Genomic DNA, 13872 nt, shown 5'->3' with positions numbered 1-13872 from the left:
GTCTCCTTCTTTGTCCTGACCAGATCCTCAATATCCCTCATCAACCAAAGTTCTCTAAACTTGCCAGCCTTGCCCTTCCATCTAACAGGAACATGCCGGCCCTGAACTCTTCCTATCTCACTTTTAAAAGCCTCCCACTTGCCAGACATCCCTTTACCTGTAAACAACCTCTCCCATTCAACTTTTGAGAGTTCCTGTCTGATGCCATCGAAATTAGCCTTCCCCCAATTTAGGACTTTAACCTGAGGACCAGTCCTATCCTTTTCCATAACTATCTTGAAGCTAATAGAGTTATGGTCACTCGTCCCAAAGTGCTCCCCCCACTGACACATCAACCACCTGCCCATCCTCATTTCCTAAGAGGAGGTCGAGTGTAGCCCCTTCTCTAGTAGGGCCATCCACATACTGCTTCAGAAAACTATCCTGGACACACTTAACAAATTCTTCCCCATCTGATCCCTTAGCACTAAGGCAGTTCCAGTCAATATTAGGGAAGTTAAAATCACCTACTATTTCAACCCTATAATTCCTACACCTATCTGTGATTTTCCTACATATATGCTCCTCCAATTCCCTCTGACTATTGGGGGGCCTATAGTATAATCCCATCAAAGTGATCACCCCTTTCTTATTTCTAAGTTCTACCCATATGGCCTCGCTGGACATTCCCCCCGGGATATCCTCTCTATGTACTGCCGTGATGTCCTCCCTAATCAATAGTGCAGCTCCCCCTCCTCTCTTACCTCCACCTCTGTCACGCCGGAAGCATCAGTACCCCGGAACATTGAGCTGCCAGTCCTGCCCATCCCTCAACAACATTTCCGTAATAGCTATAATATCACAATCCCATGTACCGATCCATGCTCTGAGTTCATCTGCCTTACCTGTAAGGCCTCTTGCATTAAAGTAAATGCAGTTTAGCCTGCCAGACCTTCCACACTCCCTGTCCTGCCCCTGCACGGCCTGCTTACTGGACTTGCTCGCTTTAATGCCTCCAGGACCTGCTTCACCCATGAGCAATGGTTGTGGAAGGAAACCCAGCTCCGATGCAACATTTACAACACAGAAGGAGGCCATTCTGCCCATCATGACCACGCTGGTCGACAAGTAGCTATCCAGCCTAATCCCACTTTCCAGCTCTTGGTCTGTCTCCTTGTAGGTTCCAGTACTTCAAATGCCTATCAAAGTACTTTTTAAATATTATGAGGATTTTTTGCCTCAACCACCCTTTGAGGCAGAAAGTTCCAGATTCTCACCACCCACTGGGAGAAAAATTTCCCCTCACATCACCTCTAAACCTCCTACCTCTTACCCTAAATTTATACACCATGGTTGTGGATCCCTCAACCAAGGGGAATATGGCCTTCCAATCCACTCTATCTGAGCCCTTCATAATTTTATACATTTCAGTTAGGCCTCCCCTAAGCGTCCTCTGTTCCAAAGAAAACAACCCTCGCTCATCATATCAAGAACACAAGAACTAGGAGCAGGCCATTCGGCCCTTCGAGCCTGCTCTGCCATTCATTGAGATCATGGCTGATCTTCTACTTCAACACCATTTTCCTGCAATATCTCGTAACCCTTGATGTTTTTATTAACAAGAACACATCTTTCCTCATAAAATTCTCCAGTCCAGGCAACATCCTTGCAAATCTCCTCTGTACCCTCTCCAGTGCAATCACATCTTTCAAATAGTGCAGCGACCAGAACTGCACACAGTCCAGCTGTGGCCGACCAGTGTCTTATACAGTTCCAGCATAACCTCCCACCTCTTATATTCTATGCCTCGGCTAATAAAAGCAAGTATCTGGTAAGCCTTCTTGATCACCTTATCTACCTGTCTAACCACATTCAGGGATCTGTGGACATGCACGCTGAGACCCTGTTCCTCTACACTTCTCAGTATCCGACTATTTATTGTGTATTCTCTTGCCTTGTTAGCCTCCCCCAAATACATTACCTCACATTTCTCCAGTTTGAACTTTCTTTGCCACGGTTCTGTCACCTGACCAGTCCAGGACTCAGTATCCACAGTGAGGACACAGCAAACATTACAGACGGGGATAGAACATTCCGTTGAGAAATATTCCTGTCCCATTCTGATCCAGTACAGGAAAGCAGACTCCAGATTCTCCGGGGTCTCCAGTTTAAGCTGCGAGGGGAGCCGCTGTACTGAACACACCACTGTGTCCACACTGATCAACTCTTCCGCCCAAACAACCATCAGAGTATCCATCAGCACCTGGTGAGAATCCTAATAAAGGAGGACAAAGAGGGAGAGGATTAGAGTTAGTGACAGAGAAACACAGCACTTAGAGGACGCAGAGGCGGCTGAAGGAGAAAGAGCTGAAAAAAAAACACTGCCCTTTCCCTCCCACCCGCCTCATCCCATCCTCTCCCCCACGTCCAGCACTCAAACTCCTCCTGTGGTTAACAGGGTCCCATTGAAATTCTAATCCCAGCTGAATGGAATGAGAGTTGGACCAGAGTTACTGCGTTATCTGGTGTCTGGGTCAAATGGCCAGGTTTCAGTCTGCCAGAGTCAATGGAATAAGACCCAGGGCTCCATGGAAACGAGAAACAGCACTCTGTCAATGGGTCATGGCTGTCAGAGCAGAGAGGGGCATCAAATTACATTGTGACGCTCTCTCTCTCTCTGTCCCTCTCCATGTGCGTCTCTCCCTCTCTCTCTCTCCGTGTCACTCTCTGTCCCCCTCTGTGTGCATCCCTCTCTCTTTTTCTCTGCCCAGTGTGTCTCCCTCCCTCTCCGTCCCAGTGGGTGTTCCTCTCTCTCTCGCTCTCTCTGCCCCGTGTGTCTCTCTCCCTCTCCGTCCCAGTGGGTGTTCCTCTCTCTCTCTGCCCCGTGTGTCTCTCTCCCTCTCTGTCCCCATGTGTGTCTCTCCCTCCCTCTCTCTCCGTGTCACTCTCTGTCCCCCTCTGTGTGCATCTCTCTCTCTTATTCTCTGCCCAGTGTGTCTCCCTCCCTCTCCGTCCCAGTGGGTGCTCCTCTCTCTCTCGCTCTCTCTGCCCAGTGTGTCTCCCTCCCTCTCCGTCCCAGTGGGTGCTCCTCTCTCTCTCGCTCTCTCTGCCCCGTGTGTCTCTCTCCCTCTCTGTCCCCATGTGTGTCTCTCCCTCCCTCTCTCGGTCTGTCCCCGTGTGTGTGTCTCCCTCCCTCCCTCGGTCTGTCCCCGTGTGTCTCCCTCCCTCCCTCTCTCGGTCTGTCCCCGTGTGTGTCTCTCCCTCACTCCCTCTCTCGGTCTGTCCCCCTGTGTGTGTCTCTCTCCCTCCCTCTCTCTCTCTCTCTCGGTCTGTCCCCCTGTGTGTCTCTCTCTCCCTCCCTCTCTCGGTCTGTCCCCGTGTGTGTCTCTCTCCCTCCCTCTCTCGGTCTGTCCCCGTGTGTGTCTCTCTCCCTCCCTCTCTCGGTCTGTCCCCGTGTGTCTCTCCCTCCCTCTCTCTCTCGGTCTGTCCTCCTGTGTGTCTCTCTCCCTCCCTCTCTCGGTCTGTCCCCGTGTGTGTCACTCCCTCCCTCTCTCGGTCTGACCCCTGTGTGTGTCACTCCCTCCCTCTCTCGGTCTGTCCCCGTGTGTGTGTCACTCCCTCCCTCTCTCGGTCTGTCCCCCTGTGTGTGTCTCTCCCTCCCTCTCTCGGTCTGTCCCCGTGTGTGTCTCTCCCTCTCTCGGTCTGTCCCCCTGTGTCTCTCTCTCCCTCCCTCTCTCGGTCTGTCCCCCTGTGTGTGTGTCTCTCTCTCCCTCCCTCTCTCGGTCTGTCCCCGTGTGTCTCTCCCTCCCTCCCTCTCTCGGTCTGTCCCCCTGTGTGTGTGTCTCTCCCTCCCTCTCTCGGTCTGTCCCCGTGTGTGTGTCACTCCCTCCCTCCCTCTCTCGGTCTGTCCCCCTGTGTCTCTCTCTCCCTCCCTCTCTCGGTCTGTCCCCCTGTGTGTGTGTCTCTCCCTCCCTCCCTCTCTCGGTCTGTCCCCGTGTGTCTCTCCCTCCCTCCCTCTCTCGGTCTGTCCCCCTGTGTGTGTGTCTCTCCCTCCCTCCCTCTCTCGGTCTGTCCCCGTGTGTGTCTCTCCCTCCCTCTCTCGGTCTGTCCCCCTGTGTGTGTGTCTCTCCCTCCCTCCCTCCCTCTCTCGGTCTGTCCCCCTGTGTCTCTCTCTCCCTCCCTCTCTCGGTCTGTCCCGTGTGTGTGTCTCTCCCACCCTCTCTCGGTCTGTCCCCCTGTGTGTCTCTCTCCCTCCCTCTCTCGGTCTGTCCCCCTGTGTGTGTCTCTCTCTCCCTCCCTCTCTCGGTCTGTCCCCCTGTGTGTGTCTCTCCCTCCCTCTCTCGGTCTGTCCCCCTGTGTGTGTCTCTCCCTCCCTCTCTCGGTCTGTCCCCCTGTGTGTGTGTCTCTCCCTCCCTCTCTCGGTCTGTCCTCCTGTGTGTGTCTCTCCCTCCCTCTCTCGGTCTGTCCCCGTGTGTGTCTCTCCCTCCCTCTCTCGGTCTGTCCCCCTGTGTGTGTCTCTCCCTCCCTCTCTCTCTCAGTCTGTCCCCCTGTGTGTGTCTCTCCCTCCCTCTCTCGGTCTGTCCCCCTGTGTGTGTCTCTCCCTCCCTCTCTCGGTCTGTCCCCGTGTGTCTCTCTCCCTCCCTCCCTCCCTCTCTGTCTGTCCCCCTGTGTGTGTCTCTCCCTCCCTCTCTCGGTCTGTCCCCCTGTGTGTGTCTCTCCCTCTCTTGGTCTGTCCCCGTGTATGTGTGTCTCTCAATCCCTTTCAAACTACCCTTCACCTGGCCAGATGCTCAACAAGGGAACTCCCTCCCCGATTCCACACACCCAGGAATTAGGCCAAGCTTAACTCCTACTGGACGTCCCCTTTCACCTCCCCACACCCACCCCCCGAACTTCCTCAGCTTGAACCTTGGCCCATTCCACCATTGGTCAGACACCACACAGTCTGACCAACTCCACGTCAGACTGAGCGTCATCCCAGCAGACTGGGCCCATGGCCCTGGCTGTGAGTTGACACGCTACCCCTTGACTCACTCGTGTCAGGGCTCCCGGGCTGAACAGAGCATGCATTAACTCACCGCCTTCCCCAACCCCCGACCCGTGAGGATTTTACCGCTAATGGAGCTCAGTAGAAAGAGCAGAGTTTACCAGGCTGATCGGGGAGTGTGTCAGCCCCTCGACGGTGATCCTGTCCGAGAGATTCACTCCCTTCGACACCAGGGTTTTGATGACACTCTCCAGTCTGTCCCTCGGTAGATCACTGGCTGGTGTGTGTACGGCAAGTAACGTACAATAGGGCTTTCCGGAGAGAAGCCACTTCACAATGGATGGAATAACATTCCCATCTTCCAGGAAGACCTTCTCTAAATCACCCGAGACATCTGCAAGACACACAAGGAGCAAATTAGCAGACAGGCCAAATTGTGCAGAGCTGGGGGGTGTGGGGGAGTCACACTCAACACTTCTCATAGTGTGTGCAGACTTACTGATCACAGCCAATAGCAGAGAGGTTAGGGGAAGGTGTGGTGAAGAAAGTGCAGAACTGGAGGCTCCGCGGACACACGGCATCTTCCGGGAAAGCTCTCTCGCCCTCCCCAAGAAACGGAATTGCCCTGCTCAGTGCTGGTTCCCATTTATCTAGGAATGAGATGGGTGTCGGGATTAAAACAATGTGACACAACAGTGGGAATAACGGGAGCTGCCAGCGCTCTCCTGCTGATGGTGGAAGTCGGACAGTAATTTCCAGAGTCCGCGCGTGCACAGTCCAATGTGGAAATCAGAACGTTTGCCTGCATTAGCTTCCTCTTCCACAAGCTTCACTGCCTCGCTGAGAAGACTCAGCATCGAAATGGAGTGAGGTTTCTGTATTTTCCCAGTAGTTACACACTATACACACACCAGAACAACAACAAGGTTGGCACAGATAGGTGCAAGAGCTGTCAAGTCGTAATTACTGCCACAGAACCTCTCTGGCCCTGAAAACTTACTTTTAACAAGTGTGGAGTCTCATTCCTCTGAATTTTAATTAGTGTGGAAGCTTCATTAACAAACTAATAAATTACTTTTTATATCATTTCTCTCCACGTCCCATCTGCCGTTCCCTCTCCATTTTGTTTCCCGTAACTGATTTGGAGTCAAATTAAATATTCAAATTGATACCTCCTGTGTATCTCCATGGGGATTCTGCAATCTGATTAAAGAGACTTGCTGCTGCTTGCTCCGCTCCCAAATACAGACCCCCAGTTGAGAGCGCAACGTTGTTGTGGACCCCCGGTGACAGCAAATTGTGGCTCAAAAGCCCGCCAAACTCTGTGGGCAGCTGCCAGTAAAGATGAGCATGGCACTTTGGCTGCTCACTGAAAGATCTGGGCTGATATCAGTTTTCGTTTTAAGATGAGGAGTGAGCCAGAGAGGAAAGCTGCAAATAAGCGATAGCTCGTTCAAAACCACCCACACTCGCTCCCTTTTGAAAATCACATTGAACAGACACCTCCAATCCTTCAACTCGATCCTGGACCAAACATTTTCAGCAAAACCCGTCCACCATCTCAATCTCCCGACCACCACCCCCACCCTGGGCCTCGCCACCAAACCTCATGCGACCTTTTAGATCCCCATTTGTTTCTCGACCTATGACCCTTTGGATCTCTCAGCCATGTAAGACAGCGTTAGTCACTACTTCCAGGCAAACACTGGCCACGGTTCAAAGTTTAGCTGCAGCAAGTTCTTTCTGGTCCAGCTGAGTGTTTGATTTGCTGAACAAGAGTTCTATTTCCTGACTATTACTCCAACAAAGCTGACCTCATACAAGCCTCAGCTGCTACACTGGGAACAAAACACACCACAGAGACTGAGCACCGAGTCAGAAAGAGCTCATTCCAGCCTCTGGGCAACAGACTGAGTCACTCACACGGAAAAAAGCAGCACGAGCACAAAAGCAAACAGACATTAATCTCTTTCATCCTTTGAAAGTGTCATCAGCCTCGAGTACCAGCACAAAGCTGTTTCATCTGTGAACTGGGTCAGATGTGGCTCAGTCTGTCACACTCTTGCCTGTGTGTGAGTTCAAGACCCACTCCAGACACTCGAGTACCGAACAAAACCGAGGGAGCGCCTCGCTGGCGGAGGGGCAGCGCCGAGGGAGCGCCCCGCTGGCGGAGGGGCAGCGCCGAGGGAGCGCCCCGCTGGCGGAGGGGCAGCGCCGAGGGAGCGCCCCGCTGGCGGAGGGTCAGCGCCGAGGGAGCGCCCCGCTGGCGGAGGGGCAGCGCCGAGAGAGCGCCCCGCTGGCGGAGGGGCAGCGCCGAGGGAGCGCCCCGCTGGCGGAGGGGCAGCGCCGAGAGAGCGCCCTGCTGGGTCAGCGCCGAGGGAGCGCCCCGCTGGCAGTGGTGTCATTGTTTGTATGAGACGTTGAACTGAGGCCTCGTCCTCCCTCTCGGGTGGATGTAAAGATCCCAAGGCCACTAATTGGAAATAGAGTGAGAGAGGGGGGGTGGGGGTGGTGAAGAGGGGGGGGCGGAGTTCTCCCCAGTGTCCTGGGGCCAATATTTATCCCTCAACCAACATCACAAAAAAAATATAAAGAGATAACCTGGTCAACATCACATTGTCATTTGTGGGATCTTGCTGTGTGTAAAGTGACTGCTGCCTTTCCTACATTACAAGAATGAATAGACTGCTAAAGTACTTCATTGGCTGTGAGGCACTTTGGGACGTCTGGTGGTCACGAAAGGCGCTATATAAATGCAAGTCTTTCGTTATGCAAATGCAGATCGTACCATGTCAGACTCCGGACCATTTATTGAATCTCCCGAGAAAACGGACAAAAACAGCGGAGAAAATGCAGTGCAGGGGGAGGGGGGGGAATAATCATGAACCCATTCCCCTCCTCCAAAGGAAAGGAAAGCAACGCGACAGACTCTCTCAGCTATTCAACCTTGGCCATATGCCCAGTCTGCCAGGAGAACGGGCACGGCCATTCGATCGGCAAAACCCCCCTCTCCCTTCCCCAGCCCGCGAACCTGGATTTCACCTCAAACATTCAACCTCCTCCTCAAATAAACCCTACCGTCACTCCCTCGCCCACATAAAGAGCAGACCACAGTCTGTTCCTCGCTCAAACTTCCAGGGTGGGGAAGGGTCCCAAAGGAGAGATGACCAGGAGAGTTTGCACAAACTAAAGCTTGCAATCCCTGCAGTATCGAATGTTCAGGGGGTGATCGGAGTGAAGTTTAAAAAGAATTGATCAGGTAAACAGAGAGAAACCCTTTTCCTGCAGGTTGTGGGGGTGGAGTAAGGGAACTCGAGGACAGGAGGACAGAAACATTTGGCCGCACAAAGGGTGTTAAGTTACAAACACTCTCTCCCACAATAAATTCTGCCTCAATTCACCGTTGTACAGCAGATTGATTAATAGATTTTCACTTGTTAGGGCGACTGCAAATGATCGAGCTGCATGAAGTTAGTCACACAAATCAGCCACGATCTCAGTGAACGGCAGAATGGGTTCGAGGGGCCGAACGGCCTACTCCTGGTCCTCAGATTGTGTTCAAATGTGTGTAAACCTAGCCCATGTTCTCCTGGTCCCCACGACTGCTGGGGGTCGAATCGTTTGGAAATGGTTGTCAAATCCAGGGAAAGTGCTGGTTCACTTGCATGTTAAGCTGTTGCTCGACCACTGAAGGAATCTATTTTCCGTTCCACCTCGGGACACAGTCGGAAGACCGGTCCTGCACTCTGAGCTCGCCCCGATCACACTCCAATTACAGGGGGGCAGGCCGCGGAGCTCTCCGTGACGTGCCGAGAGGAGGGGAAGGGCGCTACACAAACACAGGTCCATTCGCGGAGCTGAATCAGTCGCCCTGCGGACTCGGCCTCTGCTGGAGCTTCGCGCCCTCACAATAAACCGCCCGCTGCACGACACACAGCTTGCCAAATGAACATAGCAACAGGGCCCAGTCACCAGGTCGGAAAGAGTTAACTTCCTGTTCCCAGCCGGATTCGCAGGAATCCAATTTCACGTCAACACAACAGCAGTGTCTGGAGACTCATGGAAAAGGATTTCGAGGAATGTGAGATCAGGACAAGTAGAAGCAGGTACAGCACAGGGCATCTTCCCAACAGCTCACATAGTGTTCAGTCAAAATCACTGTAATCACAGGACAGAGGTCTGCAGTACTGACCCTCCGACAGTGCAGCACTCCCTCAGTACTGACCCTCCGACAGTGCGGCACTCCCTCAGTACTGACCCTCCGACAGTGCGGCACTCCCTCAGTACTGACCCTCCGACAGTGAGGCACTCCCTCAGTACTGACCCTCCGACAGTGCGGCACTCCCTCAGTACTGACCCTCCGACAGTGCGGCACTCCCTCAGTACTGACCCTCCGACAGTGCGGCACTCCCTCAGTACTGACCCTCCGACAGTGCGGCACTCCCTCAGTACTGACCCTCCGACAGTGCGGCACTCCCTCAGTACTGACCCTCCGACAGTGCGGCACTCCCTCAGTACTGACCCTCCGACAGTGCGGCACTCCCTCAGTACTGACCCTCCGACAGTGCGGCACTCCCTCAGTACTGACCCTCCGACAGTGCGGCACTCCCTCAGTACTGACCCTCCGACAGTGCGGCACTCCCTCAGTACTGACCCTCCGACAGTGCGGCACTCCCTCAGTACTGACCCTCCGACAGTGCGGCACTCCCTCAGTACTGACCCTCCGACAGTGCGGCACTCCCTCAGTACTGACCCTCCGACAGTGCGGCACTCCCTCAGTACTGACCCTCCGACAGTGCGGCACTCCCTCAGTACTGACCCTCCGACAGTGCGGCACTCCCTCAGTACTGACCCTCCGACAGTGCGGCACTCCCTCAGTACTGACCCTCCGACAGTGCGGCACTCCCTCAGTACTGACCCTCCGACAGTGCGGCACTCCCTCAGTACTGACCCTCCGACAGTGCGGCACTCCCTCAGTACTGACCCTCTGACAGTGCGGCACTCCCTCAGTACTGACCCTCTGACAGTGCGGCACTCCCTCAGTAGTGGACTGGAGATTTTGCTCTCAAGTGTCTGGAGTGGGATTTGAACCCAGACACTGACTCAGAGGAGAGTTTAGGGACATTCTGTGGTTCTATTTGAGGAAATTTTGCATCGAGCTGCATTGGGAGGCACGTCCCAGCTGTGCCTGAACCAACAAAATAATATTTTAACGGGCACAAAGCGTTGGACTGATTCGACGATTTCAGTAATGCTGTCAGACAAAGCTTTCCCCCAACCCACTGGTACTAGGCATCGAGCTGTGAAAACTGATCAGAGGAACTCCTGCAGGAGTCCAATATGGATGGTATCTTTCCAATTGGACTGTCACCAGTGACAGATGCACAACTGAAAGGATTTTACTCAAGTCTGCTGTTATTAATACAGTAGCTTTAACAGAGAAAATCACCCAAATGTTTCAAACACCGACAAAAACGGAGACCGAGGCACAGGAAGTATTAGGACGGCATGGAGAAAAGGGCTCCTCAAAAAGCTGGGATTTAAAGCCAGGCAGTTTAAAGGAGGATAGAGAGGTGGAGAGGTTCAGGGAGGGAATTTCAGAGCTCGGGGCCCAGGCAGCTGAAGACACAGTTACCAATAGTGGAGTGATTAAAATCAGAAATGTTCCAAGAGGCCGGAATTAGAGGAATGCAGAGATCTCGGAGGGTACTGGGCTTGGAGGAGATTAAAAAGAGATAGGGAGAGGTGAGGACGGGGAGGAGAATAAAAAGAGATAGGGAGAGGTGAGGACGGGGAGGAGATTACAGAGATAGGGAGGGGTGAGGACACGGAGGAGATTACAGAGATAGGGAGGGGTGAGGACATGGAGGAGATTACAGAGATAGGGAGGGGTGAGGACGGGGAGGAGATTACAGAGATAGGGAGGGGTGAGGACAGGGAGGAGATTACAGAGATAGGGAGGGGTGAGGACAGGGAGGAGATTACAGAGATAGGGAGGGGTGAGGACAGGGAGGAGATTACAGAGATAGGGAGGGGTGAGGACGGGGAGGAGATTACAGAGATAGGGAGGGGTGAGGACAGGGAGGAGATTACAGAGATAGGGAGAGAGCGAGGACGGGGAATAGATTACAGAGATAGGGAGGGGTGAGGACATGGAGGAGATTAGAGATAGGGAAGGGTGAGGACATGGAGGAGATTACAGAGATAGGGAGGGGCGAGGACGGGGAGGAGATTACATAGATAGGGAGGGGGCGAGGATGGGGAGGAGATTACAGAGATAGGGAGGGGTGAGGATGGGGAGGAGATTACAGAGATAGGGAGAGGGCGAGGGCACGGAGGAGATTATAGAGATAGGGAGGGGTGCGGACTTTGAGGAGATTACAGAGATAGGGAGGGGGCGAGGACGGGGAGGAGATTACAGAGATAGGGAGGGGTGAGGACGGGGAGGAGATTACAGAGATCGGGAGGGGTGAGGACATGGAGGAGATTACAGAGATAGGGAGGGGTGAGGACAGGGAGGAGATTACAGAGATAGGGAGGGGAAAGGACATGGAGATTACAGCGATAGGGAGGGGAGAGGACACGGAGATTACAGCGATAGGGAGGGGAGAGGACATGGAGGAGATTACAGAGATAGGGAGGGGGCGAGGACGGGGAGGAGATTACAGAGATAGGGAGGGGTGAGGACGGGGAGGAGATTACAGAGATAGGGAGGGGAAAGGACATGGAGATTACAGAGATAGGGAGGGGTGAGGACGGGGAGGAGATTACAGAGATAGGGAGGGGTGAGGACGGGGAGGAGATTACTGAGATAGGGAGGGGTGAGGACACGGAGGAGATTATAGAGATAGGGAGAGGTGAGGACGGGGAGGAGATTACAGCGATAGGGAGGGGAGAGGACACGGAGGAGATTACAGAGATAGGGAGGGGGCGAGGACGGGGAGGAGATTACAGAGAAAGGGAGGGGTGAGGACGGGGAGGAGATTACAGAGATAGGGAGGGGAAAGGACATGGAGATTACAGAGATAGGGAGGGGTGAGGACATGGAGGAGATTACTGAGATAGGGAGGGGTGAGGACGGGGAGGAGATTACAGAGATAGGGAGAGGGCGAGGACACGGAGGAGATTACAGAGATAGGGAGAGGGCGAGGACACGGAGGAGATTATAGAGATAGGGAGGGGTGAGGACGGGGAGGAGATTACAGAGATAGGGAGGGGTGAGGACATGGAGGAGATTACAGAGATAGGGAGGGGGCGAGGACGGGGAGGAGATTACAGAGATAGGGAGGGGTGAGGACGGGGAGGAGATTACAGAGATAGGGAGGGGAAAGGACATGGAGATTACAGAGATAGGGAGGGGTGAGGACGGGGAGGAGATTACTGAGATAGGGAGGGGTGAGGACACGGAGGAGATTATAGAGATAGGGAGGGGTGCGGACATGGAGGAGATTACAGAGATAGGGAGGGGGTGAGGACTTTGAGGAGATTACAGAGATAGGGAGGGGGCGAGGACGGGGAGGAGATTACAGAGATAGGGAGGGGTGAGGACGGGGAGGAGATTACAGAGATAGGGAGGGGCGAGGACTTTGAGGAGATTACAGAGATAGGGAGGGGGCGAGGACGGGGAGGAGATTACAGAGATAGGGAGGGGTGAGGACGGGGAGGAGATTACAGAGATAGGGAGGGGTGAGGACAGGGAGGAGATTACAGAGATAGGGAGGGGTGAGGACGGGGAGGAGATTACTGAGATAGGGAGGGGTGAGGACAGGGAGGAGATTACTGAGATAGGGAGGGGTGAGGACAGGGAGGAGATTACAGAGATAGGGAGGGGTGAGGGCGGGGAGGAGATTACAGAGATAGGGAGGGGTGAGGACAGGGAGGAGATTACAGAGATAGGGAGGGGTGAGGACAGGGAGGAGATTACAGAGATAGGGAGGGGCGAGGACGGGGAGGAGATTACAGAGATAGGGAGGGGGCGAGGACGGGGAGGGGATTACAGAGATAGGGAGGGGGCGAAGATGGGGAGGAGATTACAGAGATGGGGAGGGGGCGAGGACACGGAGATGACAGATATAGGGAGGGGTGAGGACGGGGAGGAGATTAGAGAGAGAGGGAGGGGGCGAGGACGGGGAGGAGATTAAAAAGAGATAGGGAGAGGGCGAGGACGGGGAGGAGTTAATAGAGATGGGAAGGGGGCGAAGACGGGGAGGAGATAACAGAGATAGGGAGGGGTGAGGACATGGAGATTACAGAGATAGGGAGGGGCGAGGACACGGAGGAGATTACAGAGATAGTGAGGGGCGAGGACAGGGAGGAGATTACAGAGATAGGGAGGGGTGAGGACATGGAGATTACAGAGATAGTGAGGGGCGAGGACAGGGAGGAGATTACAGAGATAGGGAGGGGTGAGGACATGGAGATTACAGAGATAGGGAGGGGCGAGGACACGGAGGAGATTACAGAGATAGTGAGGGGCGAGGACAGGGAGGAGATTACAGAGATAGGGAGGGGTGAGGACATGGAGATTACAGAGATAGGGAGGGGTGAGGACGGGGAGGAGATTAATGAGATAGGGAGGGGGTGAGGACATGGAGGAGATTACAGAGATAGGGAGGGGTGAGGACGGGGAGGAATTTGAAAACAAGGCGTTGCTTGACAGGGAGCCAGTGTAGGTCAGTGAGTACAGGAACGGGACTGGGTGTGAGTTAATGTAGGTCAGTGAGTACAGGAACGGGACTGGGTGTGAGTTAATGTAGGTCAGTGAGTACAGGAACGGGACTGGGTGTGAGTTAATGTAGGTCAGTGAGTACAGGAACGGGACTGGGTGTGAGTTAATGTAGGTCAGCGAGTACAGGAACGGGACTGGGTGTGAGTTAATGTCGGTCAGTGAGTACAGGAACGGGAGT

At 54.0% G+C, this 13872-nt stretch overlaps 1 protein-coding gene across 1 annotated transcript in view; it reads right to left on the bottom strand.

Moving 5' to 3' along the window:
* LOC137361146 (calmodulin-regulated spectrin-associated protein 1-like) overlaps positions 1 to 13872 on the bottom strand; it is a gene marked incomplete at its 3' end in the record, with an annotated part of 32480 nt that overhangs the window by 3539 nt on the left and 15069 nt on the right. The window contains exons 2-3 of the mRNA XM_068026088.1: positions 5128 to 5360; positions 1961 to 2254 (exon numbers count right to left, since the gene is read on the bottom strand). Coding sequence (XP_067882189.1) covers positions 1961 to 2254; positions 5128 to 5360 — 527 coding nt within the window. The remainder of the gene's footprint in view (positions 1 to 1960; positions 2255 to 5127; positions 5361 to 13872) is intronic.

The sequence above is a fragment of the Heterodontus francisci genome, unplaced genomic scaffold (assembly GCF_036365525.1).
Source record: "Heterodontus francisci isolate sHetFra1 unplaced genomic scaffold, sHetFra1.hap1 HAP1_SCAFFOLD_1029, whole genome shotgun sequence".
NCBI lineage: Eukaryota > Metazoa > Chordata > Chondrichthyes > Heterodontiformes > Heterodontidae > Heterodontus > Heterodontus francisci.
This window is presented reverse-complemented; position numbering and strand designations above follow the sequence as displayed.